Below are 16,167 nucleotides of genomic sequence, written 5' to 3'. Positions count from 1 at the left end.
CTTTGGGGCATGCCCCGCAAAAAGCCCTTTTAAGGGCTCGTAATAGAGCTGTTAACTTTTGTAATTTAGATTAGGGTAGGGAATTTTTTTTTATTTTGGGGGGCTTTGTTATTTTATTAGGGGGCTTAGAGTAGGTGTAATTAGCTTAAAATTCTTGTAATCTTTTTTTTTTTTGTAATTTAGTTTAGTTTATTTAATTGTAGGTAATTGTAGGTAATTTATTTAATTATAGTGTAGTGTTAGGTTTAATTGTAACTTCGGTTAGGATTTATTTTACAGGTAATTTTGTAATTATTTTAACTAGGTAGCTACTAAATAGTTATTAACTATTTAATAGCTATTGTACCTAGTTAAAATAAATACAAAGTTGCCTGTAAAATAAATATAAATCCTAAAATAGCTACAATATAATTATTCGTTATATTTTAGCTATATTAGGGTTTATTTTACAGGTAAGTATTTAGCTTTAAATAGGAATACTTTAGTTAATAATATTTAATTTATTTAGTTAGATTAAAATTATATTTAACTTAGGGGGGTGTTAGGGTTAGGGTTAGACTTAGCTTTAGGGGTTACTACATTTATTAGAGTAGCGGCGAGGTCCGGTTGGCAGATTAGGGGTTAATACTTGAAGTTAGGTGGCGGTGATGTTATGGAGGGCAGATTAGGGGTTAATACTATTTATTATAGGGTTTGCGAGGCGGGAGTGCGGCGGTTTAGGGGTTAATTACCTTATTAGAGTAGCGGCGAGGTTCCGGTCGGCAGATTAGGGGTTAATAAGTGTAGGTAAGGTAGCGGTGACGTTGGGGGGGCAGATTAGGGGTTAATAAATATTATGTAGGTGTCGGCGATGTTAGGGGCAGCAGATTTTGGTTCATAGGGATAATGTAGATGGCGGCGGTGTGCGGTCGGCAGATTAGGGGTTAAAAAAATAGTGGCGGCAATGTGGGGGGACCTCAGTTTAGGGGTACATAAGTAGTTTATAGGTGTTAGTGTACTTTATAGCACAGTAGTTAAGAGCTTTATAAACCGGCGTTAGCCCAGAAAGGGCGGCAGATGTGCCATGGACGGAGTTGGGGGGGGGGGGTTGGTACATGGCGTGGAGAGATTCAGGGCAGTTTTTGGAAACTAGTACATTTACCTTGACAGGGGAAGCTGCGAGAGGGTCAGCTGGCAAAACTCGCAGCCTGTGAGAATGTCGTAATATAGAGGATGATTGGGAGACGTTATCCTAATGTACTGGAATTGCTTTCAAATCATGCTCGAAAACGATGCAAATAAATTCAGATATTCAGATAGATTTGAATTGGTGCCAGTTATTTACCAAGCTCATAAAACCCATAATACAGATTACCCTACACACTGAACAACAGATTATTGAAGCACAAAGCCATTAACTGTACTAAGGGAGTAGAAGATGTTGTCTGTCCTTACAGAAAAGGTTCCGATTCGTGCACGTCCAGAGCAGCACCTCGTACTCTGCCTTCCTTCAGTGCCTGAGCTAATGCTTTCTCATCCACAAGGCCACCCCGAGCTGTGTTCACCAGGAACGCTCCCTGCCGCATCTGGAAAACAGCCAATCTGCTTGTTACATAACATATCTGAAGCTCATATCACTGCAAATCCCAGGGTGACTGCAGTGACACACAATCCATTTCAATCCACTTTACTTACAATCTGCTTGATGTATTATCAGCAAGGTAGATCCAGTGTGTATAGAAATGTAAATAAGGGAGAAGAAAACATGAAGTAGGGTAGCTGTAGATTGTAAGCTCTTTGTAGCAAGCTCCGCCTCCTCTTGTATTAATTTGTTTTCTTTAGTCTGTTTTGTGTATCTGTATTTTTTTACTATGAATCAGTGTCATTGTGCAGCCATACTCATGTATCCCCCGCTATGGAATTTGGTGGTGCTTAAAAATAAAAAAAATAAAAAATGGTAGTAACAACGTTAATAGTGTTATAACGTATGATAAGAGGCAGAGATGTGACTTTAGGTTAAAGAAATAGTAAACAGCTTCAAAATGTTTATATAAAATTATTAGTTATGTGTAATGAAACAACTTTGCAATATAGTTTCATTATTTATTTTGTCCCCTTTTCATGTAATTTAACTCTGAAAATGGTGCATGGAGTTTGGCTATTAAAAAATAACTGCTGTAAAAAAGATGTTATTTTTTTTTTTAAATGTTAAGACTTGGCTGATATGTTGTTCTGTAGCAACACAACATAAATTACAAGGTGTTTACTGTCCCTTTAACAGTTTTTCTATGTTAAATGATTTAAGTTGTTAGTGCATTGGTTTTTATTTTATAGAGTAGTAATGAAGTGCAGGAATAATGATATAATGCCCCCTTGCTATGCTTTATACTGCTGATTATCTAAGAAATCTCACAAGTACTAGGAAGCCCCTGGTGGAACTCTCTAAATGTATTTTTATTCCTTGAGAACAGTGTGTCTAATAAAGGGGTGTTCCCTGCATTTAAAGGGACATTCCGGTCAAAATTTAAATGCACCTAGATGAATTACATCTTTAAATAGAAACATATCTTCAATATACAGTAAATGTATTGGCAAAATTGCTTCTAATAAAAGTTATAAATGTTTTAATGTTAACATTTTTCTCTTGAAGCATAGCTAGATATTATCAGTGCACCAGCATTTTAAATACTGCAGCTGCTCAAAGCAACAGTAAGGCTTGTAATATGTCAGCAATTAACACATTGGGGACGATTTACCAAGGGCCGAATGGCCCCTGATTCCACTGTTTCCGTGCGAGCCTTCAGGCTCGCCAGAAACAGCAGTTAAGAAGCAGCGGTCTTAAGACCGCTGCTCCTTAAAGGGCCACTAAACCCAAAATCTTTCTTTCATGATTCAGATAGAGAATACAAATTTAAACAACATTACAATTTACTTCTATTATTTATTTTGCTTCATTTTTTAGATATCCTTAGTTGAAGAAAAAGCAATACACATGGTGAGCCAATCACACGAGGCTTCTATGTGCAGCAACCAATCAGCAGCTACTGAGCATATCTAGATATGCTTTTCAGCAACGAATATCAAGAGAATAAAACAAATTAGATAATATAAGTAAATTAGAAAGATGTTTAAAATTGCATTCTCTTTCTAAATCATGAAAGAAAAAAATGTGGGTTTCATGGCCCTTTAACTAGTCCGCTGCCTCTGAGGCGGCAGACAGCAATCAACCCGATCGTATATGCTACAGCGAATCATATCCGCCCGCCATTTGGTAAATCAGACCCATTGAGTGTGAGTGAGAGAGTGTGTGTTAAAGTATGTGTGTGTGTGAGATAGAGAGTGTGTGAGAGCGTGAATATCTATGTGCGAGTTTGTGTTTTTTGTGCTATTATACATAGGGACATATTTATCAAGCTCCGTATGGAGCTTGATGCTCCGTGTTTCTGGCGAGCCTTCAGGCTCACCGGAAACACAAGTTATGAAGCAGCGGTCTAAAGAGGCGGCGGACAGACATTGCCGTAAATCAACCCGATTCACAAGAACTGCTGGTGCAATGATAAATGCAGAGAGCGTATACTGTCGGCATTTATTGATCTGCAGCGGACATGATCCGCAATATCAGATCATGTCCGCTCGCACAATGATTATTCGGCCCCATAGTGTGTACTCTGCAAAAAATATTTGCTGTGCACGTGCAAGAGTGTTCAGGCGGCAACCCGACTTATTACCCTAATAGAACACAAGTGTGTACGAAAACAGAGGTAACATACGATATGCTGAAAATAGAGTTATCTAATCCATATTGGCTGCAGTATTTCACTTTTATAGACTGCCCCTGCTTCCAGCTAACTTTGTGGCAGTAGTTCTGTTTATGACTGGAACAGTTCACAGCCTGATTTTTTTGTCGTGGTGGTTGAGGGATTGGTAAATGGTGGTGAGGGTTACACGGTGGCTAATGTTAAAGTGTAAGGGGGAGAGTCCATAAGAAGCCTATAATCTCAGTGCCTATGTAATAAATGTAGATTTAATATATTAATGTTAATTTATATATAATGTACTATATTTTATATTGATTCACTCTTTATGTCTGCATATTGACTACTGCAATATACTCTTAAAGGGACAGTCAAGTCCAAAATAAACTTTTATGATTAAAATATGACATGTAACTTTAAACAACTTTCCAATTAACTTTTATCATTTATTTTGCTTTGTTCTCTTGGTTTTCTTAGTTGTAAGCTAAACCTAGGAAGGGCTCATATGCCATTTCTTAGACCTTGAAGGCAGCCTCTGATCTGAATGCATTTTGACAGTTTTTCACCACTAGAGGGCGTTAGTTCATGTGTGTCATATAGATAACATTGAGCTCACGCACTTGAAGTTACCTAGGAGTCAGCACTGATTGGCTAAAATGCAAGTCTGTCAAAAGAACTGAAATAAGGGGGCAGTCTGCAGAGGCTTAGATACAAGGTAATCCCAGAGGTAAAAAGTATTTTAATATAACTGTGTTGGTTGTGCAAAACTGGGGACTAGGTAATAAAGGGATTATCTATCTTTTTAAACAACAATTTTGGTATTGACTGTCCCTTTAAGTCCCCTTCCCAACACCCATCCCCCCAAACTACTGATAAACCTAAGTTACTTCAGCTTCCCCGCTCTGCCAGTCCCTTTGCTAGCCCACATATGCTTTAGAAGCCGGACAGATAGCTCAGCATGCTAAGGCACTGTGGCTGAGCTCTGTAGCAACCCAAGGGTTTCAGGTTCGATCCCCGGCAAGGTCCACTCAGCCTTTCATCCTTTCCGAGGTCGATAAAATGAGCAGCGCCTTGAGACCCTTACGGGTGATTAGCCGCGCTTTACAAGTACCCAATACAATACATACATAGAATCAAATTCAAAATACTGACCTTTAAAACTCTCAACAACTTCACACTCCGTGTTTCTCTGCTTGTATGAATTGTTTTGTACGATTTGTTTTATGTATCTGTATTTGGTGGTGCTTTACAAAATGTGATAATGATGATAATATTTATTGTTAGACAAAGCAGGCAGCCATAAGGTACTGCTATTACTTACTGACCCACATAAAGTATGCTGTCACATGATATAAACAGTATGAACCAGTCACTAAAATGGAGCCGTCACAAAAAATCAGATGGGGTTTAGAAGAGAATCTAAACTCAGAAGTGAACCCTCAGAAAATATCAGGAAACCCTGCATGTGGGACTTGCTACACACTTTAATTTTCCTGGAGGATAGTAAAACGCAGTTACCTGTTTGATTGTAAAGTCGTTAATGAGGTGGTGATTATGCTCGTTAAGGTTGCAGTGCAGGGACACACAGTCACTTTGGTACAGAAGATCCTGCAGTGTATAAACCCTTTGCACTCCCAAGGAACGCTCGGCACCATCCGGCAGGTACGGATCGTAAAAGATAACACTGAAGCCAAACACTTTGGCCCTCACAGCCACTGCCTGACCAACGCGGCCTACAACGAGAAAACAACATCTTTCTTGTTGTACTTGTCCAATGCAAATCCTTAATAATCTCTAAATACACTATCACATCATAGCCACTTGGGGTACTGTGACCATCCCCGGTTAATTTTCCTTGAAGCACTGATGTGCAGATAAAATTTAACTGCCCTTGATCCTGATGTCCAACACATATGGTACTTACATAAACATTTATGCAAAACAGACGTTATCAAGGGGAAGGTGCTGCCATAGGTAAGGAGTAATGGGTATTATCACTTCCAAAAACAATTAAAGTGTAATTTTAAACCCGTTTTCTAGTTAAAATGAATTATACTGTATAATTCTACACTCTTTTCTCCCTAACCCCTTTATTACTTACATAAACATGCCTTTAAAAATAGTTCAAAAGTACCTTACAACTGTAACTATAATCTCAAGATATAATAACCTATAGAATGCACCATTTCATCTTTAATTTGCTAAATTTGTATTTTCTTTTACCTTAATAAATATGTGTTCAATTAGTAAATGTTACCTTTACACAATTGACTGTAAATATGAAACCTAATGGCTCGGCTAATGCAACCTCTGATTGGTTGAACTGGTTGGTATTAAAACAGACAAAAGTAAAAACAAACCTAGGAGTTCTTAGAATGGGCACAGACCTCCCATAAAAAACCCTCTTTTTTTTACTTTATATAATGTCTCCCCGATCACTCCAGGTGCTTTAGCTTAAGTCAGTACTTACCGAAACCTATGATTCCCAGGGTCTCACCGCGAACTCTGGCTGCCCCTGATGCCACCTCTCTTATCTGCTCCACACTCTGAACACGCGTCCCCTCACGCAGTGCTTGGTACAGCCAAGTGTTCCTCCGGTACAGGTTAAGGATGTGACAGATTGTGGAATCTGCTGTCTCCTCAACAGCTGCTGAGGGAATATTACACACTGCGACACCTGGAATATAAACATGCCCAGCTGGCACTTAGAATTAATGCACACAAAATGGGGCTTTGCCCTCTTTTTACCACACTAAGCTGCTAACACCTTTCTGAATTAGCTCTGATGAACCCTATCTAAGCTTCTTAGTGAGCACATTTTATGTTATATAATTGTTTTAATACAAACAGTTTAATTAAAATATACAATACTGTGCAAACGTTATAGGCAAAAAGTGAAAAAATGCTGTGAAGTAAGAATGCTTTCAAAAATTTAAATGTTAATAGTTTATTTTTCCCTATTAAAATAATGCAAAGTAAATTAACAGAACAAACAACTAAATCAAATCAATATTTGGGGTGACCACCCTTTGCCTTTAAAACAGCATCAATACTTCTATGTACACTTGTGCAAAGTCAGGGATTTTGTAGGCATATATTCAGGTGCATGGTTAAACAATTATACCAAATAGGTGCTAATGATCATCAATTGAATATGTAAGTTGAAACACAACAATTAACTGAAAAATAAACAGCTGTGCAGGAGGAATTAAACTGGGTGAGGAACAGCCTAAAAAGGTGAGGTTGTTGAAGCAGTCTAATGTCAAAAGTCATACACCATGTCAAGACTGAGAACAGCAACAAGACACATAGTAGTTATAATGCATCACTAAGTTCTCTTCCAGGCAGACATTTTAAGGCAGTCAGGGGTTTCCAGATGTGCTGTCCAAACACTTTTGAAGAAGCACAAAGAAACAGGCAACGCTGAGTGATCGGTCAAGGAAACTTAGTGGAGCAATCTGAAGATGCCCAGCTGTGCCAACAGCTCAGAATTGGTAGAAACCAGTGGGAACCTAGAACACCCATCTACTGTCTGGAGAAGTCTAGTCAGAAGTGGTATTCATAGAAGACTTGTGGCCAAAAAGCCATACCTCAAATTTGGAAACAAGGCCAAGCAACTCAGCTATGCACTAAAACACTCCTGGGCTACGGAAAAAACATAATTTATGTAAGAACTTACCTGATAAATTCATTTCTTTCATATTAGCAAGAGTCTATGAGCTAGTGACGTATGGGATATACATTCGTACCAGGAGGGGCAAAGTTTCCCAAACCTCAAAATGCCTATAAATACACCCCTCACCACACCCACAAATCAGTTTAACGAATAGCCAAGAAGTGGGGTGATAAGAAAAAAGTGCGAAAGCATAAAAAAATAAGGAATTGGAATAATTGTGCTTTATACAAAAAATCATAACCACCACAAAAAAGGGTGGGCCTCATGGACTCTTGCTAATATGAAAGAAATGAATTTATCAGGTAAGTTCTTACATAAATTATGTTTTCTTTCATGTAATTAGCAAGAGTCCATGAGCTAGTGACGTATGGGATAATGACTACCCAAGATGTGGATCTTTCCACGCAAGAGTCACTAGAGAGGAAGGGATAAAATAAAGACAGCCAATTCCGCTGAAAAATAATCCACACCCAAAATAAAGTTTAAATGATAAGCAGAAGATTCAAACTGAAACAGCTGCCTGAAGTACTTTTCTACCAAAAACAGCTTCAGAAGAAGAAAACACATCAAAATGGTAGAATTTAGTAAAAGTATGCAAAGAAGACCAAGTTGCTGCTTTGCAAATCTGATCAACCGAAGCCTCATTCCTAAACGCCCAGGAAGTAGAAACTGACCTAGTAGAATGAGCTGTAATCCTTTGAGGCAGAGTTTTACCCGACTCGACATAAGCATGATGAATTAAAGATTTCAACCAAGATGCCAAAGAAATGGCAGAGGCCTTCTGACCTTTCCTAGAACCGGAAAAGATAACAAATAGACTAGAAGTCTTTCGGAAATTCTTAGTAGCTTCAACATAATATTTCAAAGCTCTAACAACATCCAAAGAATGCAATGATCTCTCCTTAGAATTCTTAGGATTAGGACAGAATGAAGGAACCACAATTTCTCTACTAATGTTGTTAGAATTCACAACCCTAGGTAAAAATGTAAAAGAAGTTCGCAACACCGCCTTATCCTGATGAAAAATCAGAAAAGGAGACTCACAAGAAAGAGCAGATAATTCAGAAACTCGTCTGGCAGAAGAGATAGCCAAAAGGAACAAAACTTTCCAAGAAAGTAATTTGATATCCAACGAATGCATAGGTTCAAACGGAGGAGCTTGAAGAGCCCCCAGAACCAAATTCAAACTCCAAGGAGGAGAAATTGACTTAATGACAGGTTTTATACGAACCAAAGCTTGTACAAAACAATGAATATCAGGAAGATTAGCAATCTTTCTGTGAAAAAGAACAGAAAGAGCAGAGATTTGTCCTTTCAAGGAACTTGCAGACAAACCTTTATCCAAACCATCCTGAAGAAATTGTAAAATTCTCGGAATTCTAAAAGAATGCCAGGAAAAATGATGAGAAAGACACCAAGAAATATAAGTCTTCCAGACTTTATAATATATCTCCCTAGATACAGATTTACGAGCCTGTAACATAGTATTAATCACAGAGTCAGAGAAACCTCTTTGACTAAGAATCAAGCGTTCAATCTCCATACCTTTAAATTTAAGGATTTGAGATCCTGATGGAAAAAAGGACCTTGCGACAAAAGGTCTGGTCTTAACGGAAGAGTCCACGGTTGGCAAGAGGCCATCCGGACAAGATCCGCATACCAAAACCTGTGAGGCCATGCTGGAGCTACCAGCAGAACAAACGAGCATTCCTTCAGAATCTTGGAGATTACTCTTGGAAGAAGAACTAGAGGCGGAAAGATATAGGCAGGATGATACTTCCAAGGAAGTGACAATGCATCCACTGCTTCCGCTTGAGGATCCTTGGATCTGGACAGATACCTGGGAAGTTTCTTGTTTAGATGAGAGGCCATCCGATCTATTTCTGGAAGTTCCCACATTTGAACAATCTGAAGAAATACCTCTGGGTGAAGAGACCATTCGCCCGGATGTAACGTTTGGCGGCTGAGATAATCCGCTTCCCAATTGTCTATACCTGGGATATGAACCGCAGAAACTAGACAGGAGCTGGATTCCGCCCATACCAGAATTCGAGATACTTCCTGCATAGCCAGAGGACTGTGAGTCCGTCCTTGATGATTGATGTATGCCACAGTTGTGACATTGTCTGTCTGAAAACAAATGAACGATTCTCTCTTTAGAAGAGGCCATGACTGAAGAGCTCTGAAAATTGCACGGAGTTCCAAAATATTGATCAGTAATCTCACCTCCTGAGATTCCCAAACCCCTTGTGCTGTCAGAGACCCCCAAACAGCTCCCCAACCTGTCAGACTTGCATCTGTTGAAATTACAGTCCAGGTCGGAAGAACCAAAGAAGCCCCCTGAACAAAACGATGGTGATCTGTCCACCACATCAGAGAGTGTCGTACAATCGGTGTTAAAGATATTAATTGAGATATCTTTGTGTAATCCCTGCACCACTGGTTCAGCATACAGAGCTGAAGAGGTCGCATGTGAAAACGAGCAAAGGGGATCGCGTCCGATGCTGCAGTCATAAGACCTAGAATTTCCATGCATAAAGCTACCGAAGGGAATGATTGTGACTGAAGGTTTCGACAAGCCGATATCAACTTTAGACGTCTCTTGTCTGTCAAAGACAGAGTCATGGACACTGAATCTATCTGAAAACCTAAAAAGGTTACCCTTGTCTGAGGAATCAATGAACTTTTTGGTAAATTGATCCTCCAACCATGATCTTGAAGAAACAACACAAGTCGTATGAGATTCTGCTAAATGTGAAGACTGAGCAAGTACCAAGATATCGTCCAAATAAGGAAATACCACAATACCCTGTTCTCTGATTACAGACAGAAGGGCACCGAGAACCTTTGTAAAAATTATTGGGGCTGTAGCTAGGCCAAACGGTAGAGCCACAAACTGGTAATGCTTGTCTAGAAAAGAGAATCTCAGAAACTGATAGTGATCTGGATGAATCGGAATATGCAGATATGCATCCTGTAAATCTATTGTGGACATATAATGCCCTTGCTGAACATAAGGCAGGATAGTCCTTATAGTTACCATTTTGAATGTTGGTATCCTTACATAACGATTCAATATTTTTAGATCCAGAACTGGTCTGAAGGAATTCTCCTTCTTTGGTACAATGAAGAGATTTGAATAAAACCCCAGCCCCTGTTCCAGAACTGGAACTGGTATAATTACTCCAGCCAACTCTAGATCTGAAACACATTTCAGTAATGCTTGAGCCTTCGCTAGGTTTACTGGGACACGGGAAAGAAAAAATCTCTTTGCAGGAGGCCTTATCTTGAAGCCAATTCTGTACCCTTTTGAAACAATGTTCTGAATCCAGAGATTGTGAACAGAATTGAACCAAATTTCTTTGAAAAAACGTAATCTGCCCCCTACCAGCTGAACTGGAATGAGGGCCGCACCTTCATGTGGACTTGGGAGCTGGCTTTGGTTTTCTAAAAGGCTTGGATTTATTCCAGACTGGAGATGGTTTCCAAACTGATACCGCTCCTGAGGATGAAGGATCAGGCTTTTGTTCCTTGTTGTGACGAAAGGAACAAAAAAGATTATTAGTCCTAAATTTACCTTTAGATTTTTTATCCTGTGGTAAAAAAGTTCCTTTCCCTCCAGTAACAGTTGAGATAATAGAATCCAACTGAGAACCAAATAATTTATTACCCTGGAAAGAAAGGGAAAGCAGAGTAGACTTAGAAGACATATCAGCATTCCAAGTTTTAAGCCATAAAGCTCTTCTAGCTAAAATAGCTAGAGACATATACCTGACATCAACGCTAATGATATCAAAGATGGCATCACAAATAAAATTATTAGCATGTTGTAGAAGAATAATAATGCTATGAGAATTATGATCTGTTACTTGTTGCGCTAAAGCTTCTAACCAAAAGGTTGAAGCTGCAGCAACATCCGCCAAAGATATAGCAGGTCTAAGAAGATTACCTGAACACAAGTAAGCTTTTCTTAGAAAGGATTCAATTGTCCTATCTAAAGGATCCTTAAAGGAAGTACCATCTGCCGTAGGAATAGTAGTATGCTTAGCAAGAGTAGAGACAGGCCCATCAACCTTAGGGATTTTGTCCCAAAAATTCTAATCTGTCAGATGGCACAGGATATAATTGCTTAAAATGTTTAGAAGGAGTAAAAGAATTACCCAAATTATTCCATTCCCTGGAAATTACTTCAGAAATAGCACCAGGGACCGGAAAAACTTCTGGAATAACTACAGGAGATTTAAAAACCTTATCTAAACGTTTAGATTTAGTATCAAGAGGACTAGAATCCTCAATTTCTAATGCAATTAGGACTTCTTTAAGTAAAGAACGAATAAATTCCATTTTAAATAAATATGAAGATTTATCAGCATCAACCTCTGAAACAGAATCCTCTGAATCAGAAGAACCAATATTAGTATCAGAATGATGATGTTCATTTAAAAATTCATCTGAAAAATGAGAAGTTTTAAAAGACTTTTTACGTTTACTAGAAGGAGGAATAACAGACATAGCCTTCTTAATGGATTTAGAAACAAAATCTCTTATGTTATCAGGAACACTCTGAGTATTAGATGTTGACGGAACAGCAACAGGTAATGTAACAGTACTAAAGGAAATATTATCTGCATTAGCAAGTTTGTCATGACAAACAGTACAAACAACAGCTGGAGGAACAAATACCAAAAGTTTACAGCAGATACACTTAGCTTTGGTAGCTCCAGCACCAGGCAGGGATATTCCAGAAGTATCTTCTGACTCAGCTTCAACGTGGGACATCTTGCAATATGTAATAGAAAAAACAACATATAAAGCAAAATTGATCAAATTCCTTAAATGACAGTTTCAGGAATGGGAAAAAAATGCCATAGAACAAGCTTCTAGCAACCAGAAGCACAAAATAATGAATCTTAAATAATGTGGAGACAATAGTGACGCCCATATTTTTTTTTTAGCGCCAAAAAAAGCCGCCCACATTATTTGGCGCCTAAATGCTTTTGGCGCCAAAATGACGCCACATCCGGAACGCCGACACCTTTGGCGCAAAAAAGTCAAAAATGACGTAACTTCCGGCGACACGTATGACGCCGGAAACAGAAAAAAATTTTGCGCCAAAAAAGTCTGCGCCAAGAATGACGCAATAAAATTAAGCATTTTCAGCCCCCGCGAGCCTAACAGCCCACAGGGAAAAGTCAAATTTTTAAGGAAAGAAAAAATGATTTATTCATATGCATTATCCCAAATATGAAACTGACTGTCTGAAATAAGGAATGTTGAACATCCTGAGTCAAGGCAAATAAATGTTTGAATACATATATTTAGAACTTTATATAAAAGTGCCCAACCATAGCTTAGAGTGTCACAGAAAATAAGACTTACTTACCCCAGGACACTCATCTACATGTAGTAGAAAGCCAAACCAGTACTGAAACGAGAATCAGTAGAGGAAATGGTATATATAAGAGTATATCGTCGATCTGAAAAGGGAGGTAAGAGATGAATCTCTACGACCGATAACAGAGAACCTATGAAATAGACCCCGTAGAAGGAGATCACTGCATTCAAATAGTCAATACTCTCCTCACATCCCTCTGACATTCACTGCACGCTGAGAGGAAAACCGGGCTCCAACATGCTGCGGAGCGCATATCAATGTAGAATCTAGCACAAACTTACTTCACCACCTCCATAGGAGGCAAAGTTTGTAAAACTGATTTGTGGGTGTGGTGAGGGGTGTATTTATAGGCATTTTGAGGTTTGGGAAACTTTGCCCCTCCTGGTAGGAATGTATATCCCATACGTCACTAGCTCATGGACTCTTGCTAATTACATGAAAGAAATGGAAGCAAGTGGTCTGGACCGATGAGTCAAAATTTGAAATATTACACTATAGCATAAGGCAGTTTGTTTGCTGAAGGGCTGAAGTGCGGTACAAGAATTGTCTGCAGGCAGCAGTGAAGCATGGTGGAGGTTCCTTGCAAGTTTGGGGCTGCATTTCTGCAAATGGAGTTGGGGATTGGTCAGAATGAATGGTCTTCTCAATGCTGAGAAGTACAGGCAGATACTTATCCATCATGCAGTACCATCAGGGAAACATCTGATTGGCCCCAAATGTATTCTGCAGCATGACAATGACCCCAAATATACAACCAAAGTCATTTAGAACTATCTTCAGCATTAAGAAGAGCAAGGAGTCCTGGGTGTGATAGTATGGCCCCCACAAAGCCCTGATCTCAACATCAAGTCTGCTGGGATTAAATAAAGAGACAGAAGCAACAGAGGCAACCTAAACCCAAGATGTTTGTAACAACTTACCTGCCAATTTCTTTAAAACAACTGTGTACAAGTGTACCTAGAAAAGCTGCTTCTGTTTTGAAGGCAAAGGGTGGTCACACCAAATTGATTGAATTTAAATTTTTCTTTTCTTCACTCACTTTCCATTTTGTTAATCGATAAAACTAAATAGTTAACATTTCTATTTATGAAAACATTATCACTTTACAGTGTTTCTTCACACCTGCCTAAATCTTTTGCACAGTAGTGTATATTTGGATTTAATTCATTTGGGTTATTTTGAAATTTGCTGCTATTTCTCTAGATTGAGTTAACTGGGCAACTCCAAAATCAGTCTGCTTATAGACACCATTGTTTTGTGGTGTCAGCAGACATGTGAGTACATCACTTTGGGGATGACTAGAAATATAATCTATTTGTCTACAGCAGGGGTCGCCAACCTTTTGGACCTCAGGGACCACTAAACTCACAATTTTGAATCCCGTGGACCACTAACATTATTTTTTTTAAAAAGGTACAAACCTCTATAATGTGTGTGTATGTATGTATATACTGTGTATGCATATATATATATATATATATATATATATATATATATATATATACACATACATACACACACACACATACTGTACATAACTAGTATAACCATAGCTAAGTTTACATTATGTATATATTTACACATTTTTAAGAATTATTTTTTGGAATTAACTAACTGAATGACAGAACTGAGAGAATACTTCCAAATGACAGATGAGTGCCAACTTTTGAGCTGGAAATAGAGAGACAGAAATTGGGAAAAGAAGAAGGACCACAAGACTTCCAAGTTAACTACTTATGGTCATGGACAGACATTGGAGTCATAAATTAAGTTTATATCAGAAAGCTCTCAATATGGATGTGAGCTAACCACGACTGATGTTACTGGCAATTACTATTATACTGGTGCATTATTGCTGATCTGCTGGATGGCAATTACTGGAATTCAGGTAGAATGGCTTTGTGCGCAGCAAAATTATTAGAATGAAAAATATTTAATAAAAAAAGAAGAAGATGGAGGGGAGGAAGACAAACAGCGATGTAAGTCCATCTGAAGGAATTAGGAAAACTACTAAAAAGAGACAGGTAAAGGGAAGAAAATAAATGAAATATAAGAGAGAATTTTTTATTTTAAGATCTTCTTTTTCTTATATACTTTAATTCCACTATTTCAAGAAAACCTCTGCTGGCTTTAGACTGGAAGCATCTTTTTCTGAGCAGCGCGCTGGAAGGGAGGAGTTAAAAACACAATCTAGCTACGCAAGTTGCGCAGTACTACGCAACATGCGTAGGGAGATTGTAATTTAACTCCTCCGGTTTTCACTGATGCCCAGCCAGGCATTGTAGGGAGTTGCAGTGCAACGCCGGTGACACCATTTGAGGAGATTAATTCCTGCTTGATGGTGTCAAGGACCACCAACATCTTCTCGTGGACCACTGGTGGTCCACGGACCACTGGTTGGCGACCACTGGTCTACAGGATATGCTATGTGCCCCACTTTTTCTCCTTCAGAAGGAGTACCACTATCTAGGTAATGGCTGAGTCATAAACTAATCTAACTCCAATGCATCTGGCAGCTTGAGTGATGCATATTATATAATGTATATGTTAAAGTAAAGTAAGAATTCTGGGTAATTCTAGGATTACCTGGATAAAATGGACATTACCCAAGCGGCTCTGGATAAAGCCCAATGTGCTGTAATTCCCCCATCTACACTATTTATTTTGCCTCTGCCTGGGGGGTTCAACGAAGGCACCCAGCCAATCCTCTGGCATCCACCCCAAGTGAACCATGGGAAATTAGGTTTACAAGGGGGGCTTTGGCCCCCTTGAATCCCCCAGGCAGAGGCAATAAAGATAGTAAAGATGGGGGAATTACAGTGCATGCTATATATGTTTGATGACTCCGCACTCTGAGGGGATTTATGATCATACATCGAGCTTTACCCCCAGCCACTTGGGTTATGTCAGTTTTACCCGGGTAATCCTAGGATTACCCAATATCCAACTTTACCCGCAATATATTGTTGTTTATCTTTCTTGCAGTTGCTGATGAGACACACACACATACATTATATATATATGTGAAATCCTGTACTGACTAAGCAATGTAACATGTTGCAAGGTTAAAATCCCACAGGATGCACTCTAGTTATTCTAGGGGCTGTGGAAACCACCAACCATAGTTAAATTACCAAGAAAGAGGGCAAGATAAATAATAAAAATGCATTACAAGATAAATATTTTTTGCTGTTGGGGGGGTTAAATGTGATACGATATCCCTTTAAAAGTACACTAAACTGCTATAGTCAGGGTAGTTATATCAGTGTAATTCATAATTATAATAATTAAAAGTTATTTTTGCCATGATTACATTTGAAAAGTCTGTTTCTTTACTCTCATATGTCAGTATGATAGCCTGG

The 16,167-nt window shown here is 38.7% G+C and overlaps 1 protein-coding gene across 3 annotated transcripts in view; it reads right to left on the bottom strand.

Moving 5' to 3' along the window:
* CTBP2 (C-terminal binding protein 2) overlaps positions 1-16,167 on the bottom strand; it is a 219,794-nt gene that overhangs the window by 46,947 nt on the left and 156,680 nt on the right. For all 3 annotated transcript variants that reach the window (XM_053692600.1, XM_053692601.1, XM_053692599.1), the window contains 3 exons: positions 6,205-6,411; positions 5,253-5,467; positions 1,435-1,565 (listed from right to left, as the gene is read on the bottom strand). In XM_053692600.1, coding sequence (XP_053548575.1) covers positions 1,435-1,565; positions 5,253-5,467; positions 6,205-6,411 — 553 coding nt within the window. The remainder of the gene's footprint in view (positions 1-1,434; positions 1,566-5,252; positions 5,468-6,204; positions 6,412-16,167) is intronic.

The sequence above is a fragment of the Bombina bombina genome, chromosome 9, assembly GCF_027579735.1.
Source record: "Bombina bombina isolate aBomBom1 chromosome 9, aBomBom1.pri, whole genome shotgun sequence".
NCBI classification, from domain to species: Eukaryota; Metazoa; Chordata; class Amphibia; order Anura; family Bombinatoridae; genus Bombina; species Bombina bombina.
Note: the sequence above shows the minus strand (reverse complement) of the source record. Positions and strands in the feature narration are given on the sequence as shown.